The sequence below is a fragment of the Culex pipiens genome, chromosome 3, assembly GCF_016801865.2.
Source record: "Culex pipiens pallens isolate TS chromosome 3, TS_CPP_V2, whole genome shotgun sequence".
NCBI classification, from domain to species: domain Eukaryota; kingdom Metazoa; phylum Arthropoda; class Insecta; order Diptera; family Culicidae; genus Culex; species Culex pipiens.
The window spans coordinates 81,953,271-81,977,790 of NC_068939.1; the positions used below are offsets into that span (position 1 = coordinate 81,953,271).

The 24,520-nt window shown below is 39.1% G+C and overlaps 3 protein-coding genes and 1 long non-coding RNA gene across 7 annotated transcripts in view; 1 reads left to right on the forward strand and 3 right to left on the reverse strand.

Annotated features, from left to right (window-relative positions):
• The window catches only part of LOC120421330 (trafficking protein particle complex subunit 11), a 29,403-nt gene extending 17,268 nt beyond the window's left edge, over positions 1 to 12,135 (reverse strand). For 2 of the 4 annotated variants that reach the window (XM_039584501.2, XM_039584499.2), the window contains exons 1-2: positions 11,615 to 12,133; positions 8 to 2,193 (exon numbers count right to left, since the gene is read on the reverse strand). In XM_039584501.2, coding sequence (XP_039440435.1) covers positions 8 to 2,193; positions 11,615 to 11,757 — 2,329 coding nt within the window. In that variant the 5' untranslated portion in view covers positions 11,758 to 12,133. Of the gene's footprint in view, positions 1 to 7; positions 2,194 to 11,614 lie in introns of all 4 variants that reach the window. The other 2 variants (XM_039584500.2, XM_039584498.2) reach the window with 2 other exon arrangements.
• The window catches only part of LOC128093623 (uncharacterized), a 146,367-nt gene that overhangs the window by 33,804 nt on the left and 88,043 nt on the right, over positions 1 to 24,520 (reverse strand). The window lies entirely within an intron of this gene.
• On the forward strand, positions 15,733 to 17,687 carry LOC120421339 (transcription factor grauzone-like). Its single transcript, XM_039584521.2, has 3 exons — positions 15,733 to 15,896; positions 15,965 to 17,366; positions 17,428 to 17,687. The coding sequence occupies exons 2-3, from the start codon at positions 15,966 to 15,968 to the stop codon at positions 17,584 to 17,586; spliced, it is 1,560 nt and encodes a 519-aa protein (XP_039440455.1). The 5' UTR covers positions 15,733 to 15,896; position 15,965; the 3' UTR covers positions 17,587 to 17,687.
• The window catches only part of LOC120421338 (uncharacterized), an 86,523-nt gene continuing 85,486 nt past the window's right edge, over positions 23,484 to 24,520 (reverse strand). The window contains exon 4 of the mRNA XM_039584520.2: positions 23,484 to 24,200. Within this exon, the coding sequence (XP_039440454.1) occupies positions 24,175 to 24,200 (26 nt within the window). The 3' untranslated portion in view covers positions 23,484 to 24,174. The remainder of the gene's footprint in view (positions 24,201 to 24,520) is intronic.

Here is a 24,520-nt window from a genome sequence, read left to right on the forward strand (position 1 = left end):
CACTCACCACTATTCCGCAACGTTTGCGGCACGCTCACGCTCACGCCCACGTTCTGCAGGCAGAGGTCCGAGTTGTTGGAGATCTTGGTGGTGACGCGGTAGAACTCGTTCGTCAGCATCGGCTGGGCGCTCTGCTTGGTTTGGGCGCTCAGCGCAAACGTCGGAATGATGTAACAGGAGGTCGCGCCGCCCGTCCGGATGCGTTCCATGCAGTCCTGGTGCGGGTTGAGCAGCTTGAAGACGCGCTGGACGTTGAGTTTTTCCCGGGCGGAGAGGACGGCGTACGTGCGATCGGAACCCATCTGCAGCTCGAGCCGGAAGATGTGCACGTCGACGTTCTCCATGAACTGGTAGCGTTCGCCGACGAAGACGATGCGGTAGCACTTTTGCGGTTCCAGGATGAACTCCTCGATGGGTTTGAGGGCGTTTTGGGGGTCTTCGAACTCGCCGTACTGGGTGGCGGGGACGCGCACGGAGTTGGACTTGAGGTCGGACAGGAGGATGGAGAAGTTTTTCAGTTTGAGGGGGACTTCGACGATCGAGCGGATGTAGAGCTGGAGGTGCAGTTTTTCGTCGTTTTTGATTTGGCGCTGCTCGAAGGTGACTTTGCACTCGAGCAGGTCGTTGAGCCGGTCGAGGTCGAGTTTGATGGGGCTGGCGAAGGCGGCGAGGGAAGTTTGCCAGCTGGCGGACAGTTCTGGGGCGATTTGACTGCTCGAGACGGGGGACACGTTGTGGAACACTTTCCAGAGGTTTTCGAGGATGAGAATTCGGTCGGACTTTTCCATGGCGATTCGCGGCGAAAGGGCTTCGATGCTGCACGCGACAAAGTCTGGAACGGACGCGGAGAGGTATGCCGAGCGGAGTGTCTTCAGCAGCACCTCGGTGAAGATCGTGAACCACTTGTCGACGCGATAGTCGGACAGCATGAGCGAGTACAGGGTGAGGGCTTTCGAGTGGTCGCCACTTTTGAGGTACTCTTCGGCCATGTCGATGGCGAGTTTCTTGCGGAAGCGCAGACACTTGTACACCTTGTACTGGGCCATGGCTTGACCAAGCAGGGTGATGACGGCCGTCGAGTGGTTGTACGACTTTTCGTTGTCCTGAACGAGGCAGATGATTTGCTGCTCGGACACGGGTTCGCCCGTTTTGGTGCCTCGGATGCCGAAGAAGTCACTGTACAGGGCGGAGTTGGAGCAGGGTGCAACCTCCTTACCGTCGGCCGGTCCCAGCGCCGTACACTGCAGGAACGCCTCCTTTCGCTTCCCGATGAACTCGGCCGCCTTGTGGAAGTAAATTCCCGGATGTTGCGTCTGCAGCGGAGCCAGCCCGTTCTTGACCGCGTCGCAAAACAACTCTCCGAACGCACTGTACTGAACGCTCAACCAGGCGTAATGCTCAAACAACAGCTCCTTAAATCCAGTCCTGTTTCGGTACTTGCTGATGTGGTTCTTGAAGTGCGAAATCGAGTCCTTCGGCGCGTTCAACTTGAAGAACAACCGACAAATCTTGTAATTCACAAACCCGGCAATAGTTTTCACCTCCAAACAGTTCGTATCGACGATCCGAATCTCGTCCAAGTTCGCGTACGTCTGCCTGTAATGTCGCAACGCACTCGACTGGTCCAGCTTCAGCTCCGACACGAACCCCAGCTTAAACTGGTGCCGAATCTTCAAAATCTGATGCGAATCCGTCAGCTGATCCCGGTGCAACCGAATCTGCTTCATCATCTGCGTGTAGTACGACTGGGCCAACTCCAGGAACGCCGACTGCAGTCGCAAAATGTGCCCCATCAGGTGGTCATTGTGGGGAAGCACAAACAACATCTTCGCACTGATATCACACGTACTCGTCAGATGTGCCGCCCGCTCGGACGCCAACAGATCTTCCCCTTGCGCCGCCGGCGATCCCTTCTGCAGCAGCACCACAGCCAACCGCGTATTCCTTCCCTGGAGTGAGTTCTTCAGCGTGGAAATCATCGACGCACACTGCAGCTGCCGGTCGCTCCACTGCGGATCGTTCCACTCGAGGTCCTGGAAGAGGACAACCACCGCCGGCAGGACGTGCAGGTGCTTGAGCATCCAGTTGCGCTTCAGGATGCCCTTCGGGTGGTACCATTCGTACGATTGGTGCTTGGGTTTGGACACCGGAAACTCGTAGCTCGCCGGAAGCAGCTTGTACTGGATGGATTCGCTGGGGAAAGGAAAGAAAACAGTTAGTTGAGGGGTGTCTTGAGCTTTTGCTTAACACATTTTTAACGTGTTTTTCTTGCTATTGGTGATGCAAGAACATTTTTGGCAATTACAAAAAAAAAGACAAAATAAAACAAAAATCAGGATCAACTCGGAGCGTTTTGAACTCTCCGACAAAGTTGTAGGAAATTTAATTTCCTACAAGAAACTAACACTTGGACAATTTGGGCGAGATCTGCGCCACCTGCTGGATCTTTAAACGATGTTTTTCCCCATACATTTTTGAAAATTTTCCCATACAAACTTCAACGATCAAAAGCGACCTTTAAACCTTAACCGATTTGGCTCAAAATTGGCACAGATACTTATTTTTGCCAAGCTCGCAAAACAAAACTAGCGACGCGACGTGTTTGTTACTGCATGCACCGTAAAAACATTTAAAAAAAATGCATTTTCAATCTCGACCTACGCGTTACCCGTATTAACTTCTCTTGAAATTGCGTGTTTTAGGCTCTTAAGTATTTTTTTTTAAATTTTGTAATGAAATTAACATGTTATTATTTGTATAAAATTATAAAATTGATAAACTATTTTCCCCTTGGGACGTAGTTCTAGTTTTTCACTAAATACATCCCTATAAAAGCTATAAAACTCTGTACAGCGCCCTAGTCAGAAGCCAGTTGGAGTATGCTGCCCAGGTGTGGGCACCATATCACAATGTTCACATCGCCAGGTTGGAGAGGGTGCAACGCGCGTTTGTGCGGCTAGCATTACGCACGCTGCCGTGGAGGAATCCGCCGTAGCAGGCACCAATCGAGGATCGCCGTCGTCAGTTGGGGCTGGACACGCTGTTAAAGAGGAGACAGAGGATGCAGCAGCTGTTCATCTTCGATCTTTTGACGAAAAAGCTGGACTGCCAAAAATTATCTCAACTTCTGATCGTTTATGTTCCACCACGTAATCTTCGTCGAAATCCGTCTATGTTTCGTCTATCTGTGCACCATACTGTGTATGGACACAACCAACCATTTGATGTATGTTGTCGTTTGTTTAATGTAGTTTCTGACCGTTTTGTTTTAAATATGACGAAAGATAGTTTTAAGAAAATAATTAGCTGTTAGGAAACAGTCTGTTCAAGACGAAGAAGATAAATAAATAAAACCTATACGCCAAAACCAACATTAAAACAACTAAGTCGTAACAAGATCCCCAGAACCCCGTTAAACCCCTCTTAAAACCCAAAAGGACCTCCGCAAAAGGTTGTTACGGCCCAATTACTTATATAAAACCTTCATAGAAGTTCAAGGCGCTACAACTTTTTTTAACAAACTTCTCAAAGCCTTAATAAACCCTTTGTAGAAAACTAGTCAGGAGTTCTGGAAATATGACATTTCATACGTCTTCAAACGTGTGTACGTGTGCGCTCGTGACGTCACGTTGTAAAACCTAATCCCGGACTTTGTTTGGAGCAACTAATAAAAAGGAAAACATAGATGAGAAAAAAGTTCAATGCGGATGAAGAGCAAATCGAGCTCAGCATCCTCTCACAAAGGATGACAGTATGGGTGAAAATAAATATAAAGAAAGTAGAGGAGGAAAAATAGCAGTACAGGGAACAGAAAATAAAGAATAAGAAATAGTCAATGCTGATGGAGAGTTAATTGGACTTGTTCCTTACAAAGACATCAGTTAAGGGGTAACATATATGTAAATCAGCAAAAAAGTCAGAGGTTGGTATGAGCACACACTTCATTTTTTTATATTCTGTTTTCAGGGAATTAAAATATACATTTTCTTCTACTAACAAAACAAATTTGACGATATTTGGTTGTATCATTGCCGAGATATAGCTATTTTAAGATAGTAGTTTCAAAAAAACGGGTGCCGCGATATCTCAACACTGTCTTGACCAAATCAGCTCAAAATTTAGGTGAAGACTCGTTAAACCGATTCTGTGTGCACGACGAAGCCCGATTTTCAAAAAGTGTATTTTAAAAAAAGATAAAAATATTTTTGTGTTTTTCATATTAAAAACAAGTCAGTTTTTGAATTTTGTAATTTTTTGAAAAGCAAAATTTAAAAATCGGTCTTCGTCATGCACACGGGATACGTCTTGAGAGTCTTCACCTAAAATTTCAGCCAATTTGGTCCATCCCATTTCGAGATATCGTGGCACCCGTAAATCAACTCGGTGTTTCGAGAAAAACGCTAACAAAGCTTGACAATCCACTTAGAAATCTTCATGAAACTTTCAGGAGTGATTGAAAAGTGGATTTGTGTTATTGTTGGTTTTTTTGGAACCGGTCCAAAATCGATCACCACCGTGTTTTTACGGTAGCCACGCATCTCGTTCATGATGCGGGCCAGTAGGCAAAATTTGCCTAGCGCGGAGAGTGGTTGCAACTATAAGCGAAAAAAAACAACTCGCAGCGCGATAGTGTAAAGACGTGCGCCCCAACCGAGGTTTTGACGTCAACTGAAGAAAACTACATCGATCAGTCATATGTTACGTGTTTGAGTCTAATAACAACCATTACAGAGGTATTAGGTAGCATTTGATCTTTGTGCGAGTGGATTTACAAATATTCTTTAATATAAAATTTTGTGATTTTCTACATGTATGTAACCCCTTAAGATAAGGATACAAAATGAGTCCGATCCCAATTGCACTCAACAAATTTTTTTTTTTTTTTTTTGCGGAGCGAGGTGGGACAGCTAGGATCAAGTCAGTCCAAGTCCGGTTGTGTCAAGGAAAGGTAATGAATGTGTTAGCCTGTGAAGTGCCACTTACACCCCATGGGGAGCGGGGAAAGAGGACATGATTGGGCAGGTTATAATGAGATTGTGTATGTGAGAGTGTGTATTGTTGTAAATATTCTAATTTCATATTTCGTTCTCTATCGCCGCTCCCCACAGTGTCATAAAAACACCGTCTGCAAGAGCCCCCCAAAACTAGTTTTGAAGGTTCTAACTGTTAAAAGTAAAACTGTTAAAACTCCCAAAACCAGGATCAAGTAGCACGTGCAAACGGAGTACATTTTCCATACGCTAACGGACTTTTACTGATTGACGACTGGACTGTTCCAACAAAGCAATAAACGCAAAATTAATTTTAAGGGAAAATGCCAGAAAAACTTTTTTTTTAAATGGAAATTTCTGTATAGGGGAAATTCTCGTATCTTTGGCAGGTTAAGCACTCGCTCCTAACTCCATCCAATTTGCTGATTTTCACTATCTAAACAACTAATTCTGCAAAACTTTTGATAGAAACTTGCTTGCTCACTTCTTATTGAACTATTTATCACTCGATTTCAGTTGAAAACGCTTTTAATTAGCTTTAATTGAATGTTAAAGTTCTGACCTGCCAACATTAGAGGCACGCTGGAATTAGATGCTGTTCCCCTATATCACCTGTAAACCATCGAGACAGATAAAATAAGAATCCAAAAGCCGATTCGATTAAAATATCTAAGCAAAGCATGATCGTAATTTTGAGATCATATTACCAAAAAAAAAGTTGAAATAAAATCAGATAGACCGTCAACATAGAGAAATTGAAAACAGAAAGCATCGAAATATGAAAATATAAGAACTAAATAAATCTTCTACATAAGGAAGAAAACATTGAGAGATTGACAACCAGTGAGCCTACTGTAAACAATAAAGACAACTAAAGTCACATACCTGATGATGGGTAATACCCATCTTACCGTTCGCTGGAAAAAGGCACTTTTTGCGGGAGCTGCAATTGCTTGATGGCCTACATGCCCTGGCGATCCCCAAGTTGAAGTTTCAATCGCTTACAGCCGCATCCGGAGCATCACGCAGACGCTGTAGTTTCTCATCGTCCTTTTAGTGTTCGTCTTCCTTCCTTGTGATGTAAGCTGCTTTCTTTGGTTGTTCTGGTTTTATTTCTCGACCCTTGATCTGGAACTGGTTCGAAAAGAACAGAAAAAAAGGACAGCAGTATCTTCCGAAAATAGACTAACATAAAAATGAAAACGTAGCTTATCGTGTGAGTACTCGCGCTAGTACTACTTTCGTGTTGTCCTACATTACACCTAGAAGCATTTCTGCCAAAACCTTAACTAAACTATCTGAAATAACATTAATCCTAAATCCCCATAATTTTTAGTTACAAAGCTAAACATTCTCTCCCTGTTCAACTTTCGTTGGGTTTGGTCGTCTTTCGAGCTAGCTTAGCGCGTTTTTGACGGTGTTTTGTTAACTTTCGCCGACGGCCATGGCGGCGGCCGCGACGGTGGAGAGTGAGTGGACGGAGCACAGGGCTGAGAATGGAAGGACGTTCTACTGGAACGCGGCCTTGAGGAAAAGTGTGTGGGAGAAACCGGACGGGTTTCAACCCAAGACGCAGGCGGCGACGGGCATGGAGGTGGAAGACTCCGAAGGAGGAGGAGAGGACGGGGGCGAATTTCGTCCCGTGGTCAAGGTTCGCCGCAGGAAGGCTAAGGAGGAGATCAACGTCGGCGATGGCGGCAACGACGGCGATGTGGAGAAATTGCTCAGCAACAACAAGTTCAGCCCACTAGCGGAGGAGAGCAACAACAACAACAATGCGAACCCAGCAGCAGAAAAAACCATCCCCGTGGTACCAGCAACCGGCAAGTCGGCCGGGGAGAAGAAGCAGCCGCCGCTGGTGGTGAAAGAAATGAGCTTCGCCCGCCTTGCGAAGGTGATGTCGTCGTGTGATGTCCAGCCGGAACACAAACTGACGCGGTACGGCACAAAAATTACGTGCTTCTCGAGCGACGACTTCGACACGGTGCAAGCCCACCTGACGAAGAACAAGGTGCAGTTCTACACGCACGGAAAGCGCAGTGCGAGACCGCACCGGGTAGTAATGCGAGGTCTCCCGAACGTGGAACCGGATTACATCAAGGAGCTGCTCAAGACGGAACATCAGCTGGACGTCTTGGCAGTACACGCCATCAGGCGGAAGCAGCAGCTTCCCGCCATCGATGAGACGCCTTTCATCGTGCTCTTCCCCAAGGGGCACACCAGTCTGAAGGAGTTGAGTAGCAAGGTAAAGAAAGTGGGACCAGTCGTCGTCCGGTGGGTGGCCTACCGGAACAAAGAACCGCACGTGACCCAGTGCAAGAACTGCTTGCAGTTCGGTCACGGAACCAGTAACTGCCATCTCAAGCCCAGGTGCAGCAGCTGTGGGGGTCCCCACAACACAGAAAAGTGCAAAGCAGAAGAAACGCAAGCCAAGAAATGTGTCAACTGTTCTGGATCCCACGAGGGTCTGGACCGCAGCTGTCCCAAACGTGCGCAGTTCATCCAGTCGAGGCAGCAGGCGTCCAAGCCGAAGCCGCCAGCATGGAAGAAGGACAAACAGACTCCGGCAGGAGCCGCGTTCACCGCGGCGGATTTTCCTCCGCTACCTGGAGCGGTACCGGAAGATAAACATCCTCGCCCCGCAGGAAGAAGTCAAGGAAATACTGGCGCCGACGCCGGTGCAACCCCGAAGGAGCAACAAGGTGAACGGATGCTGTACAGTAGCGTGTCCCAAAAAAACACGAAGTCGAGGAATTCAATGTGCTCAGTTCTCAAATGATAGAAAATCATGTTAGAAACAACTCTCTCATACATGAAAACTTTCGGAAAAATCGTTTACCACGTTCCCTGGGCATTTTTTTGAAAAAAGTCAGTTTTTTCGACAATTTCACAAAATCTGCTTAGAAAAAATGGAAAATTTTAAAATTTCAAATAGCCTATACCATTAAATGATGGTCTGTGGTCCAATAAACAAGTTATTGTATCGATTTGGCCTTTTAAAACCTTTTTTTCACTTTCCCGGTAGCTTTTATGTCGAAAAATACGAGTTTTTGCTTTACTTTTTTTCAATCTTTTCCCTCGGTATTGAACACAAAAATTTCCTCATATGTGAAAATACATGCATCTTGTAGGAAATTTTCCGCCGAAGATTTTCGTCTAAGCAACTTTGAAGTTTCATCAACTCTGAGCTGAGATATTCCAGTTTTTGTGAAGAAAGAATATTGAATATTTGAAAATGTTGATATTAATCATCATTGGCATACAATATTAAGGATAATTTAAGCCTAATTTGAAGTGCGGCTGTATCGCATCTGTTTTTAAACATGATTGGTTCATCCTTCAATACTAAGGGCCACCTGGTGTTGTTTTCTCATGGCACACTACGTGCTAAATGAATGAATTACTTTTAGCAAATAACTCATATTTAGAGCATTTTGCATTTAAACCAATCGATGCACGTTTGCTGTGTTTCCATGGATACAAATAAACAAATAACAAATCGATGCATCTGTGCTCTCTTATGCTATCTAGATAGGAAAACCAGTAAGCTTAGTACAAGAGCACAGAGGCATCGAAATATATGGTTCGATTGTACGGGGTTGGCAATTGTCCACGCTCCAACCAAAAAAGTTTTTTTTATGGACAATTGACCATGAGAAGGGGAGGGAGCTGAGATTTAAAAAAAATGTCTACGTGATTAATGGATGGATCCCTATAGAATAAATTCCAAATATTAGTGATATTTTTAATTTACCTGAACATCGGATTTATCAACAGGAGTTATAAGAAGGGAGTGTAAACGTTACGTTGTGGTTCAGATCACGGAAATGCGTACAATTGAACCTTATATTTGTTATTTGTTTATTTGTATCCATGGAAACACAGCAAACGTGCATCGATTGGTTTAAATGCCAAATGCTCTAAATATGAGTTATTTGCTAAAAGTAATTCATTCATTTAGCACGTAGTGTGCCATGAGAAAACAAAACCAGGTGGACCTTAGTATTGAAGGATGAACCAATCATGTTTAAAAACAGATGCGATACAGCCTCACTTCAAATTAGGCTTAAATTATCCTTAATATTGTATGCCAATGATGATTAATATCAACATTTTCAAATATTCAATATTCTTTCATCACAAAAACTGGAATATCTCAGCTCAGAGTTGATGAAACTTCAAAGTTGCTTAGACGAAAATCTTCGGCGGAAAATTTCCTACAAGATGCATGTATTTTCACATATGAGGAAATTTTTGTGTTCAATACCGAGGGAAAAGATTGAAAAAAAGTAAAGCAAAAACTCGTATTTTTCGACATAAAAGCTACCGGGAAAGTGAAAACAAGGTTTTAAAAGGCCAAATCGATACAATAACTTGTTTATTGGACCACAGACCATCATTTAATGGTATAGGCTATTTGAAATTTTAAAATTTTCCATTTTTTCTAAGCAGATTTTGTGAAATTGTCGAAAAAACTGACTTTTTTCAAAAAAATGCCCAGGGAACGTGGTAAACAATTTTTCCGAAAGTTTTTATGTATGAGAGAGTTGTTTCTAACATGATTTTCTATCATTTGAGAACTGAGCACATTGAATTCCTCGAATTCGTGTTTTTTTGGGACACGCTACTGTACAGCGAGTCGGAGCTGTGGTCAATTTACCGAGAGTACAGAGTTCGCTTGAGGCAGTGCAAGACACCCGAGGAACAGATTGACGTGATCGCACACTTGCTGACACATGGCACGAGAAAATGATCATCTGATTCAGTTACGTTTTTTTTTATTATTTATTATTTGTTGTATTTTTGATCCTCGGTCCTAACCTGGTCGTAGCACCTAAAAGGACCTAATAAAAATAAGTTGCGAAGAAAAAAAAAAAGCTAAACATTCCATTATCTTGCCTTTAAACCTGTCTTGCCGCTTCCAAAACCAATAAACATAAATAAACAGTTCATATTTTATAAGTTAAACAGGCGTCGTGAATGAGAAAATAGACAACCATTTCGTGCCTTCCATTTCATTAGGGCACACAACTCATGTAAACCAGAGTGTAACCCTCTCACACCTTATGAAAACTATCATTTAAGTGAAAGGGACACACTCCTGCTCACAAAACCCATGCGCCCTTTTGAAATGTTAGGCTCCATTTGATCGTCAAAACTCCAGTAGATCCTCGATTCGCAACAATGGTCGATACAACCATAATCCGAGAAACGTTAGTTCAACAAATTAACGAATTTTGTCCGATATCATTTCATTATTGATTGATCGAGATGCTATGGCAAAATTTGACAAATCAGAACAGTACTCAACATGAATGAAAATTAACGATTATGGCTGTATTTCTTGCCCCGCTAACTGTCTAATGTAATTCTGATTATTGTTATCTTTAATCTATTTCCTAAAATTACTAAATGTAAAATCTTCAAAGACCCAATTTTAATTTTAATTTGGAATTCAAATGCAAAACTATTTTTTTGAAAACAAAGTCCTAACCTAACTCCCACATTCGATAGGGGAAAAGTCACATCTGTAGCGGTTTGTTGTACATTTGTGATATTTCCACTATCGGAGAACCTCTTGGTCTCGACGCCAGCTTAACTCACCAGCAGTCGCGTTAGTATTCATTGTACACACGTTGTAAGGACACTTTAAGAGTGTCCATAATACGCGACTTCCAGATGGTTAAGCCAAAAGACATCGATAAGCCTTGGTGCTGCGGCAAAGCGGGTTCTCTTCAGCATGGAACGATATCCATTGTGTTAATAAAATGGAAGTTTTAACAGTATTTGGAACAATACAATTAAACTCTCAATTTCATTACCATGACGGATCTATCCATGCCCCTTGACAAAATGAGTACTACATATAACAATTTATATAATACTCCCCTGGCAAGGCCCAAGGATATTGGAGGGGATTAAAATAATTTCATAGTTTACTCCTCGCAATTCGTGGCTTAAATTCAACTGAGGTTGAAATTTTATTAACAAATGTTGGGTAGATAGAGCCAAAAACTCGCTTTATCAAAAATATTTCTTTTATAATCACCGTTTTATTTTTTTAATTTGTTAATTTTTGCAAAAAATGTTCAATTTTTTATTAACTTCTATGACTGTGCTGATTATGTCAGAAATTCATCATAAATTTGTGCTTTCATCAAAATTTAATCACATTTATGCTTTTTATTTTTTTCTGCCAAGATGGCAGTATTGTTTTGGTTTTAAGTGAGCTTTTTGCATTAATAATGGCACTGAACAGCTAAAACACCCTTGGTTTTATAGAAGCATGAAATACAACCGTTTGGCATGGCATTGCCATGTGGTTTTTAAGGCTCTCTTAAAACTTTTATAATTGTTTATTGAGAGCCAGTTGGCTTTCATTAATTTTAATGAATTTAGATAAAATTTCACCGCCACCAGTTTTATCCGAGGCAATTTGATTTTTTGATTTTAATTTTTATAAACCTTGTAGAATTTATTAATTAGCTTTTGCTTATTAGCAATCAAGGTGCTACCATACAATATCAATTAACTATATGTAATGTAATCTGTTTCCCGGACCATATTTTTGTTTCCCAAATTCCATCCCACCACAGACGTCCCACTCGCCCCCAGCTACCCACCTCTCCGGTTTCTTGCTGTTGTTGAACGCATCCCAGATCGTCTTGTGGGTCGTGTTCCGCTGGACGTCCAGCCCGGACAAACCCACCAGCGGCTGGGCCGTCGTCACCAGCTCCGAGGGCAGCACGGCCGCGTCCAGTGTCATCTTGGCTGTTTCCTCGATGCTCGGCGTTCCGCCCCGTTCCGTCAATTAATCAGCACCAGAAAGCAATTTTTTTTCGAGGCCACCTCCTCCACTCTCTCTCGCGGGCTCTTATCACTTGGAAAATTTCACTTTTGTTCCTCCGTGGCCAGCAGCAGCGATTTTGCGGCAGCACGAAAAACACATTGACGACGTACACACCCACGCCGAATTCCGGACGCGACACCACTCTACACCGGGGACACGGACCACGACGACGACGACGAAGGAACCGGGGAAATCATGGAATTTTCACGGCAAATTTCGGAGGAAAAAATAAGATCGGATGATGACAAAAATTTTCGCAGACGAGATGGAACGGTTTTTGACAGTTTGGTGGTGTGATGTCATTGATGTGAGACTGTGTGCGTGAGATCGTGATGCGGTTGCAGCAACGATGCCAGATTATTTATTGGGAAATCTGTATTTTCTTTAAAATAAATCTTTATTTTATCTGTATCATGTCAAATTCGAAGACATAGAAGACATTTTTAAATTTTAACTGCAAATTTAAGCTTTTTAATCATATTAAAGCATAATTCAGTTACTACATTGTTTAATTTTTTTAAAATAATCATTTTAAAAAGTCTGTATATACAGATTTTTGTGATTTTTAAGATCGAAAAATCTGTCAAATACAGATTTATCTGTATATCTGGCATGGCTGGGTTCAGCGGTTGCCAAAATGATACACGGAAAATGCAAAGTATTGATTTTCGTGATGGATGATGCAACATGCAATTACTCAAAATTAAGTTCAACAAAAAGAAATCAAGAAATAGAAAATACTAGCTGCAGAAAAGGCAGAAAATCAATAGAGTAATCTACGTGCGCATGTATTGCGTGTACGTACACGATAAAGATTGAGGTTAAATTTTGTACCGGTCAGCAAAACAAATGGTGTGCTAGTGTGCGTGAGGGCGGGCTTAGATAAGTTTATAAATGCTAGCGTTCTTTTATTACGTAACGCAGATGGGGGGAGGGATGGTCAAAGGCCGTGTTACGCTCCATACAAAAATTTCAAAATTTGTATGGAAATTTTGTTTCAAAAATACAAAAATACAAAAATAAAAAATACAAAAATACAAAAATACAAAAATACAAAAATACAAAAATACAAAAATACAAAAATACAAAAATACAAAAATACAAAAATACAAAAATACAAAAATACAAAAATACAAAAATACAAAAATACAAAAATTCAAAAATACAAAAAAACAAAAATACAAAAATACAAAAATACAAAAATACAAAAATACAAAAATACAAAAATACAAAAATACAAAAATACAAAAATACAGAAATACAAAAATACAAAAATACAAAAATACAAAAATACAAAAATACAAAAATACAAAAATACAAAAATACAAAAATACAAAAATACAAAAATACAAAAATACAAAAATACAAAAATACAAAAATACAAAAATACAAAAATACAAAAATACAAAAATACAAAAATACAAAAATACAAAAATACAAAAATACAAAAATACAAAAATACAAAAATACAAAAATACAAAAATACAAAAATACAAAAATACAAAAATACAAAATACAAAAATACAAAAATACAAAAATACAAAAATACAAAAATACAAAAATACAAAAATACAAAAATACAAAAATACAAAAATACAAAAATACAAAAATACAAAAATACAAAAATACAAAAATACAAAAATACAAAAATACAAAAATACAAAAATACAAAAATACAAAAATACAAAAATACAAAATACAAAAATACAAAAATACAAAAATACAAAAATACAAAAATACAAAAATACAAAAATACAAAAATACAAAAATACAAAAATACAAAAATACAAAAATACAAAAATACAAAAATACAAAAATACAAAAATACAAAAATACAAAAATACAAAAATACAAAAATACAAAAATACAAAAAACAAAAATACAAAAATACAAAAATACAAAAATACAAAAATACAAAAATACAAAAATACAAAAATACAAAAATACAAAAATACAAAAATACAAAAATACAAAAATACAAAAATACAAAAATACAAAAATACAAAAATACAAAAATACAAAAATACAAAAATACAAAAATACAAAAATACAAAAATACAAAAATACAAAAATACAAAAATACAAAAATACAAAAATACAAAATACAAAATACAAAAATACAAAGATACAAAAATATAAAAATATAAAAATATAAAAATGTAAAAATATAAAAATACAAAAATACAAAAATACAAAAATACAAAAATACAAAAATACAAAAATACAAAAATACAAAAATACAAAATACAAAAATACAAAAATACAAAAATACAAAAATACAAAAATACAAAAATACAAAAATACAAAAATACAAAAATACAAAAATACAAAAATACAAAAATACAAAAATACAAAAATACAAAAATACAAAAATACAAAAATACAAAAATACAAAAATACAAAAATACAAAAATACAAAAATACAAAAATACAAAAATACAAAAATACAAAAATACAAAAATACAAAAATACAAAAATACAAAAATACAAAAATACAAAAATACAAAAATACAAAAATACAAAAATACAAAAATACAAAAATACAAAAATACAAAAATACAAAAATACAAAAATACAAAAATACAAAAATACAAAAATACAAAAATAAAAAAAATAAAAATACAAAAATACAAAAATACAAAAATACAAAAATACAAAAATGCAAAAGTACAAAAATACAAAAATACAAAAACACAAAAATACAAAAAAAAACAAAAAGCAAAAATTCAAAATAAATTGAGTTGAATCAAACTTTATGCACTGTCTAGGTCCAGCCTTATCGAGCTGTCAAATCTGCAAATATTTTGTTAAACTTTCTGAACAGTTGCTTTGAAGTTTACCATGGCACTTCGGAAAGTTCAGCTCCATGTAAGCGTACTCAGCAAATTCTGATATTCGTTTCCAGTTAATATTTACTGAAAACTTCTGAAATTTTCAGTTAGTTTTTCGCTAAACTTCAGTTCAAATTTGTATGTCGCCATTGTCGTGATCGGGGACTTTCTTTCTCAATCAAAACATTGATATTAGTTTGAAACAACAATCAAAACGTCTTTATTCCCCAAAACAAAGCTTAAGACTAATTGACAATCTTCATTCTTCCTCGCATCTCGTGCGCGTCTCTGTTTTCTCTCTCTTCGATCCAGGGTTACCAGGTCAAAATTTTAAAAATCTGGTAAAGTATCGATTAAAAATCTGGAAAAATCTGGCAGACGAAAATCTAACAATTCTGAATGATGAAGATGAGGGAGGATATGAATTAATTCGAATGTTTGTAGAATTCAGATGTTTTAACTGATTTTATGGCCTAAAAAAATGTTGAGTTTACATTTACTACAAGAAAAACTCATTCTAATTTTTTTTGATTTTCAATTAAATTCGCTCATTTTAATCAAAAAGTTGTTCAAAATGGGCATTAAGTGAAAAATCTGGCAAAACCTGTCAATATCTGGCACAGAGAAGGGTGAATCTTTATTCTGGCTGACACTTAAAAAATCTGGCATTCCCAGATTTATCTGGCAACCTGGCAACCCTGCTTCGATCTCTCTCCCAGTGCTCTCTCCCATTCGAAGCGGTACGGCAATGAGCGGATAGGCTGACAAAGCTTTTTTTACTATTTGTTTAATTCAACTACATTTGTTTATGAGCTTCATTCTATTTTTAATCATATATTCTATTGTGCCCCTCTCATTCCCTACAGAGCTGTCAAAGTTTTCAAAGTTCAATGAGAAATTGGTGTGTAATCGTACTTGGCGTAATTGATGTAAAATTTGAGAAGCACCTTGCAAGCGTGCGTAATTTCCATTTTAACCCATTTCTAGCCGAATGCACATTTTTGTGTGGGCCTCTACTGTCGATGTGAAACTGTTGACGTTTGTTTAACTTCAACAGCTGTCACTTCATTCGTGAAAGACAACAACAAAAACTAAAAATTTTCATTTTCACAGCTTTTGGCGTGAAATTCGGCCAATTTCCGGCACGCATTCCGCGTCAATTCAACGGTTTGCGGTGCGCGGACACGTTCCCTAGTGCGCCCCTTCAAATTGCACCAAAAACAGGTGAGAAATCCTTCTTAATCTGCAGCATTTTGCGCTTCAAGGTTGCATAACGGAACCTTTGTTTACAGAATGGAATTCGAGCAAGAGCAGCCGGAGCAAGCTCCGGCGGAGGCGGATCCACCGCAGGCCACTTCTACATCTGCGATTAAAGCCTGCGGGCTGTGCCTGTGCAAGAACTCGTCCATCACGCCGGTCGGTCCGGAGGACGACGCGTTGCGCCACAAGGTGGACAAGATCTTCTACTTCCAGATTGTGCGAGGGCACGGAGCGGAGGGTTTGATTTGCGAGACTTGTCGTGAAACGGTTGATGGGTTCTACGAGTACGCCGAGCAGGTGCTGCGTAACCAGCAGTTTCTGCGCTCTACGATGGTCGCGTCGGGGTCGGGGTTGAGTACGGATGGAGGCGCGACGATCAAGCAGGAGTTTATCAAGCACGAGCCGGACGAGACGGAATGGGTGGGGGTGGACACTTATTGTGAGACGCGGATTCAGGGCGATCAGGACTGGGTGCTGGATGATGGGGAGGAGGAAGAGGATGGGGAGGGTGACGTGACGGATTCAATGAGTGAGGGTGAGGGCGAGGAAGGGACGGAGTTTGTGCAGGACGTTAAACCGAAGCGGAAGTATACGAAGAGGAAGGACCGGTTGATGGCTAAGAAACCAAAAATTATCAAGAAGGAACAGGATTTGGATAATCCGCCGATTGATAAGCTGGTTCTGCAGCACTACAAGCTGTCGTGCGATGTTTGCGCGGAACCGCTGGAAGACTTCACTGAGCTGCGGAAGCACTACAAGTACGTGCACAACGAGCCGGGCTATCTCAAGTGTTGCAACAAGAAGATCTACAAAAAGTGCTGGATGATTGAGCACATTCAATTGCATTTGAATCCGGACGCGTTTCATTGTGCGCTTTGTAACAAGAGTTACAGCTCGAGCAAAGTTCTGAAAGAACACACCAAAGAGGTCCACGCGCCGGAAGAGAACCGCCACTTCAAGTGCGAAACATGCTTCAAACCGTTCGTGTCCAACGCCCATCTCAACGCCCACATCATGGTCGCGCACGGTTCCGTCCCGTGTCCTCAGTGTCCCAAAGTCCTCGCTTCGCAAGGTTCCCTCAAGAAGCACCTCGTGGCGATGCACGGCGAAGGCGAACAGCACGTTTGCGACGTCTGCGCGCGCGTCTTCCGCTCCAAGCAGTGCTTCGAAACCCACGTCCAGGGCCACCTCGGGACGCGCCTCGACAACAAGGTCCAGTGCAGCGTCTGCTCCGTCTGGCTCACCGACAAGTACTGCCTCACCAAACACATGCGCCGCATGCACGTCGAAGAAATCGCCCTGTCCTGTGAACTGTGCGGCAAGCAGGTCCGCAACCAAGACGCCCTCAACTGCCACGTGCGCCGGGCGCACACCGAAAGCCGCTACGAGTGCGACATGTGCAAGAAGAAGTTCAAGCGGCCGCACCACATGAGAGTTAGTCCCATCGAAACCCTGTTTTCAAATCCAAAAACTAATTCTTTCTTCTCCAACGCAGGAACACATTGCGATCCACCACACCGGCGAGGACATTTACAGCTGCAACCACTGCACGGAGCGGTTCAACACGAAAAACAAGCAGTACCTGCACCGGAAGACGGCCCACCCGGTCGAGTACGAGGCCGAGATGCGCAAGCGGATGATGAAAGATGCGTGAGGGGGTGAAATGGTTGGGTATTGTGTCAGAGAATTGGCAGGAATATTTATTCCGAAAGTATTTGTAGTGGGAAAAATAAAAAAAAACTATTTCTTACTGAGTTCATCGAGTTTTTTTTTTGTACGAAGTGTTGAGAAAGTGTCGAGCTATTCGTAGAAATAGAGTCTACGAAGTGGCTTTCAACTTGGGCTTGGCGTTCTCTTGTAAGATTCCTACGTCTGAAGAATTTCGCCCCGGGATTCGAACTGACGATTGTGGGTCCAACTGGCCACTCAAGGTTGTGGCTTTCGAAATGGCCATTTTCATGTCCAGTATCAAAAACCATGAATTTTGATATTCAAATTGCCCAAAATCGTATGGTTCGGTAAATGTTCCCCCGGGACAACCTCCCTGAGGGCACCAGCCACTCCAAATTGTGGCCAATACTGTCAAAATGGCCATTTTCATAACCAGTATCAAAACCCAAAAAAACCAAAATGCCCAGTCCCTTAGCGTCAGTTATCCCATTCCTACACACCATTTTTTTTTTTTGCTGAAATTCAGTAAGGTTTCACTGAATTTTCATCTACTGAAATTTCAGTAAACGATTCAGTAATTCAGATTTTGCTGAATTCTCAGTTAACAAATATTTGTCACTTTGACAGATGATTTACTGAAATTTCAGTAAAATGGTTGTCAAAACAACTGAAATTTCAGCAAAAGAAACGTCAAATTATTTTGCTGAAAATTCAGTAATTTTCTTGTGGCAGTTTGACAGATCATTTGCTGAAGATTCAGCAATCATTGCTGATATTTCAGTTATCAAAATATTATTTTGCTTGTCATTAAAAATACTGTTATTAATTCATTTATTTCATCAATCGCCCAAACCTAAAAAACAGGTGGTTAGCATCGAGGCATTTGCTATTAACATTTTTCTTACCTTTGTTTCTAAAGATCACAATACAAAATTTTAAAAACAACACATTTGAATGAGGATTTTATCTCGGCAGCATCCAAACAATAAGTCAGAAATGACATTTCAGTTTGACAGATATGCAGTTACTGATTTTTCAGTTTTTGTTTATTAACGAATTTCAGCAAATGTGATGGTTACTGAATCACATTCAGTTATTTATTTTCCTGAAATGGCAACCCAAAATTTGCTGTGTACGTCATTCCTTTTTTGTTGCAACTGTGTTGAAAATTTCACGCAACATGACGTTGCATACCACATCTCAAACACGGACGGGAACTTCAAGTGCCTAAAGTAGGTTGTTTAGAGCCACACTGGTTCGTGTTGTTGTGCGAGGGTCTATTTAATAATGATCGAAGAAATTCACGAGTCGGATCCACCTTAATTAAAAAAATACGGGGTGAACCTAGTCCTCTCGGTGGAGCCTCCGCTTGCACAGCTTCCGCACTGCCAGAGCTCCGACGATGCAGTCAGAGCAAAATATGCCGGCTTTTCGCAGATCATGTCGAAGCATACTGGACAAGTGAGGCAAGTACGATCCAGCGGTACCTCCTCGTCCTCGCTCAGAGCTAGCGATACGTCCGCATCCATTAGCTCGTTCAGCAACGGCGGTACGCGCAGAATATATAGCGGTGGCACGTACAGATCGTTGTCCTCGCTATCGTCCGCCGGCTTGGGTGGCTATATCCCGATTTTCTCAATTCTCCTTTTTTTTAAATGGCTACAACTTTCTTCTCCGTTGAGTACCATCCTTGTCTGTTTACTGTCTGAACAAACGGATGTCAAATGCTCCATTCATAATTAGGTGGAAAAGGCCTTGTAATCCATAGCAGCTAATGCTTCTTTTTTGAATAGCTTCCGACTCTGGTTGATAGACGTAGGAGTCACAACGTATTTCACCTCAAAAGCCGTTTGAACATCCTCACATTCCGAAGACTGACGCGTTCTTAAGCGCTGCAGCGGATTCGTGGTGTTGAACTCCGTGGTTTCATCGACGAAGTCGGCCAACCCTGAAATAAACAGAGAATAAAGTTCCCTTAGAAAGTCGTCGTAGATGTTGGTTTCTGAGGCCTTGTCCTCCGGACTTTTATGGGAATCACGGGTCTTCCACAGACCGTTATTATTAGGGTTAGTGAATTTTCACGATTTCGCGGACAGCGTGAAATTCGTGAAATTTGGAGATTTCCGTGAAATCCCGTGAAATTTATTAATTTTCTCAAATCAATTCATTAAAATAACAACATAATAAATATTTCATTCATAAAGACTTTTTAAGTGAATTTTATTAGTTTTCAATTGAAAAGCGCATGAACCATTTGAAGAATTGTTAGCAAAACATACATTAACATGAAATTGATACAACATTTACTGAGAAGTGAATGCTGCGAATACTTAAATGATGTTAATAAAAATCAGTCAAAGAAGAAAAAATATTCTCGGAATTTATTTTTTTATAAGCTTTGTCTCTTTCATCCAAAACTTGTTAAAACTGACTAAACAAGTATTTGGTGATTTTTTTTATTAAATTGCACAGATTTTTTAATTGTATTGATTTATTTTTAGACATAAATAAAAAGCAAACATTCATGTAAAAGTAACATTCAGTGAAAATAGTCATCTTTCCCTTTTCTTCCGGTCAATTATATAACCGGAGGAGCAAAACAAAATAGATTGAAAAATTTAATTCCATCAGAGAAGAGAAAGAAAAATATTGAGAAAATAGATTGCTAAATAATAGTTTATCAATTTTTCTTAGGAACTAACTGAATTTAGCATGTTTTTATTCGCCGTTATAACAATTTAACTATTATTTGATTTGAAATTTGAATAATATATAATTTTAAAAGAAATTGAAAGATTCAAGCTTGGTTTATTCAAGATTAAATAAATAGTTTTTTTTATCTTTAAAGTCACCTTTTAAGAACATTTCAGATTTTTTCTGAGTCCTTTATAGTTTTCAGGATATTTCATTTTTATTGTAGATGGTTTCCGTGGAAGTGATTTTTTTCATGTTTTCTGATTTTGAATAAAATTTTGAAGATTACGTTACAGATAAAATCATTTTTGCCTATTGATTTTTTATTTAGTTTTTGAAAAGTGAGAGGAAAACCTTAAAACTATTTTTAGTACGCAAAATGTCACAAAAAAGTTATTTTAATTGTTAAATTGTTTTGTTGTAAATGTACAATGATAAATTAGTATCAAATCAGCGGAAACTAGCTATATTAGTCGAACATTAAAAAAGCAGCTCAATAAATAACAAAACGCATGCCCTACATTTTGATTTCAAAATATATATATAGAGCCCATCCATAAACCAAGTGGATTTTTTTTAAATAATCAAAGTTTTTTGTGTTACGTTCAAATTAAGTTAAGATTTTTTTTAATGAATTGAAAAATAATATGTAATAAACATAAAAAGTAGATTCTGTAGGTCTAACTTAAGATTTTCATAGTTATTTGAATATTTATTTCGTTCCGTGAAATTTCCGTGAAATTTGGTGTTTTGAAATTAAGGTCCCCGTGAAATTTGCAAATTTTGAGCGTGAAAAATCACTAAGCCTAGTTATTATGAAAAAACGTTACTTAATCCACCCTTAGGTGGTTTGTGCCTTCCTTACATTAAGAGGGTAATGCTATCCAAAATAGATACAAAAGGGCGGACCTTTCAGTGTTCTATCAACTTGATTCATTATTCATACCATCAGATTGGGTAGTCAGTTACTGATTTCTTGTGACAGCGTTGTCAGATCTTCAATTTTTAAGCTCTTTGCAAAGATCTTTAGATTACGAATTCAACGATGGATCGCATATTAGATCTGGACAACGTTTTCATCAAAATATTTGAGATCCAGCCTAAAAAAAGTGTGTAAATCTCGGTTGTACCCAAATTCCTCAAATATTTTATGATCGTCGTTCCAGAGAGAAGTGAAATATTCAAATACTCAATACTCTTTGGCCGTTCCTTAGTAACACTTTTTGCAAGCAAGCGCTCAAGTCTTCATTGTTGCCGCCAGCAACTACTGCCAGCTGCCACTGATTTTCTGAAGCTAGTAAATAACAGATGCCATCATACAACACGTTGTTACGTTCTGCTAGAAGAAAAACTCCATAGCGATTGTAATTGTAAGTATTACTATTAATACCAGCATGAAAGAACAACACACAATTTTACTTTATCTATTTTAGGTGAATCAGCAGAAAATCATAGAATGACTTCGAAGAAACACCTGTAAGCTTCCGCATTGATTTTAATGTTTTTTAATGCAGGAGGAGGCTGAGCGCGTCGCGATTTGGAGATTCGGGGCCAGCTGCAGGAGCCGTGTATCATTTTTTTTTTCAGTGTAGTCCTTATCCATACCTACAACTTTGCCGAAGACACCAAATCGGTCAAAATTCCTTCAAAAGATACAGATTTTTGAATTTTAATACATAATTTTGGTATAAGTAGCTGCACAAATTTGTATGGAAAATTATATGGACAAACTAATGATGCAAAATCGCTTCATAGGGCATACCGAAGGCACCAAAAAAGTTTCAGCCGGATTAAAAAATACAAAAAATAAACGAATGACCGAAATCTCAGAGAATTGGGTCCTAAAACGAAGCTTAGATGGCTGATATTATGGTTTACAGCGATAAAGCTTATTTTTCTGAGTACAATGACCCTTTGTACGACCACAAAGAGTTTAGAATGGATTTTTAAATCAATTTTGAAAAATTAACCTCGCGGTCCTTCTTGACAGAAAAGGTCCTACTTGACAGCTCTTTCCAAGGGAACCATAGTTGATCCATCGAAAAAATGTTGTCTTTCCAATTTATTTTTTTTGCGTTTAAATATGGGTGCTGAATAGTGGTTCGCAAAGCGGCCTCAATTTAGAACTGTCAAAGCGGAACCAATTTACTGTTCGCAAAATGCTCCCAAGAAGTAGCAAGTATTGTAATCGATCAATAATTTATTTCGTCTGGAACAAAAAAAAAATGATGGCGTAGAACTTTTGAAGTATTCGAAGTCAATTAATCTTAAGAAAAGGGTTGAAATCGAGTTTGGCATAATTTATCTCACGCAAAGCCTATGTTTATTACGCTTATTGAAATGAAAACAAAAAAGGCATCTTTTGGCCGCCCATCGTTTAGCCTACGAACAAAAAAACGCCCGAGGCACTTAATTTTTCAGCGAAAACTTTAAAATCAACAGATCCAAAATGTTTCAAAACAAGTCACTTCAGCAGCAACAAATATGTCACGCTTGAGCTTGAACATAGCTTTCTAATTTGTTTATGTTTACAGCTGTAGTGCAGTTGTATTAGTGGGAAGCAGGGGGGAGCATTCGAAAATCACTATACGCATTCTGTCTTTTCAGCACCCAGGTTAAAATGAAAAAAAAAAGTGATCAGAAATGGTTTTTAATAGTGTTTTTTTACCGTTGTACATAAAAATTTACATATGGCTTTAGTATTCAATCGCTCTATAGTAATTTGTATGGGAAACCCGGTTTTTTTTTTATTTTGATTTTTATAAAATTCACGTTTCACGCTGTACTAAAACCGGATTTATATTCGGTTACTCTAAAAGTTGCATTACAACTTTGCCGAAGAGAATATGTTGCTAGCTTGCCCCTTAAAAAGGTACAAACGTAGTTTAAATTTGGAAGGTGTAAAATTGGAAGGTTACCTCTTTTATGATGTAATATTACGAAATAGTGGTAAAGTGACATATTTTTAGAGGTAAAATTACGCCTTTTTTCTGACATAAAAGATGTACTCATTCCCAGATGTAATATTACCATGATTTTTTTCTTACTGTTTATGGAAAAAAGCGATTTATCGCGGTTATCGCGAGTTAAAGCGGAAAAGCAAAAGTAAGACGCTCGGTCAACGCGGGTGTGACGTCCCCCTCGACTTTCGGTATGTTTCGGCGCAGAACAAAGGACAGATTCATCATTTTTCTAGTTTTATTTTCACTATTCCACTTACAGTGTCATAATTTAAATAAGTTAATAAATATCACAGAAAATAATAATGTGTAGTGTATAGTATCAGTGTTGAGAAGTGTGTTTATCAGTTGAGGAAGATTGTGTGGACTTATTCAAAGAGGAAAAAATAAAGTAGAAACAGGAGTTTTGGGGGTTCGTCACTGGGTTATTTTCCAGGGAACGAATGAGCATGAAATCATTACCTCGTGAACGCCGCGAACTCGACCCCATCAATCATCTCTTCATCGTGGGCATCATCGGGGGTCGAAAGTTGAATGATGGGCGGTGGCCACGAGTGATTATAGTTTGTAAAGTTGCAATAAATATAAGGTAATCAACTGTGTGTGTGTGAATTTAGACGTTTCGCGCTACGAACTAATCAAAGGGCTTCAAAACTTTAAGTTTTTTCTTCTCTAAGGTAAAAAATTACTGAGCAATGCTCCGTTGCAGTTTCGTGGTTTTTCATCTTACAGCTAGTTCCTAGTAAATGTAAGGGGGTTTCAAATATGGCTACTCGTGATTGACGTTTCACATTTTCTGGGTTCGAAATTTTGTTACTTCTTGTTTTAGGAGGATCCTTTATTGCGATGCTCCGGATTCGATGCTGTTGTTTTTGTCAACAAACTGGTTGGTGTGGCACTTCCTTGGGCTGCCGATTTCATCTGGGCATTTCTCTGGCACGCACTGGAATGAAACAAAAGTAGTGTTAATTGTAGAGTTTTTCGTAAGTAATTATTTATTGGGATGTAACAAAAATGAGTTTTTTTTGGGGTTTGTTTCGTTGAGCGTACAGAGCCCAAATCCCAAACGGATTGGACTTAACAGGAGCTGGAGCTTTTCATTTCAATTTAAATGGGATTTTACCCGTTTAAATACAAGTTTTCAAAAACGACAGTTTTTGAGGCACTTTGGCCACTAAAACGTTCATTTTTAACATCACTGGCATAATCCTTAGAAAATCTCGTGTCAAGATTCAGAATTTCATGCACCCAAACAGTGCACAG

Coding starts and splice junctions, on each gene's coding strand:
- LOC120421339 (XM_039584521.2), top strand. CDS start 15,966: ATGGAATTCGAGCAAGAGCAGCCGGAGCAAGCTCCGGCGGAGGCGGAT. Junction 17,367..17,427: donor AGCGGCCGCACCACATGAGA/GTTAGTCCCATC, acceptor TCTCCAACGCAG/GAACACATTGCGATCCACCA.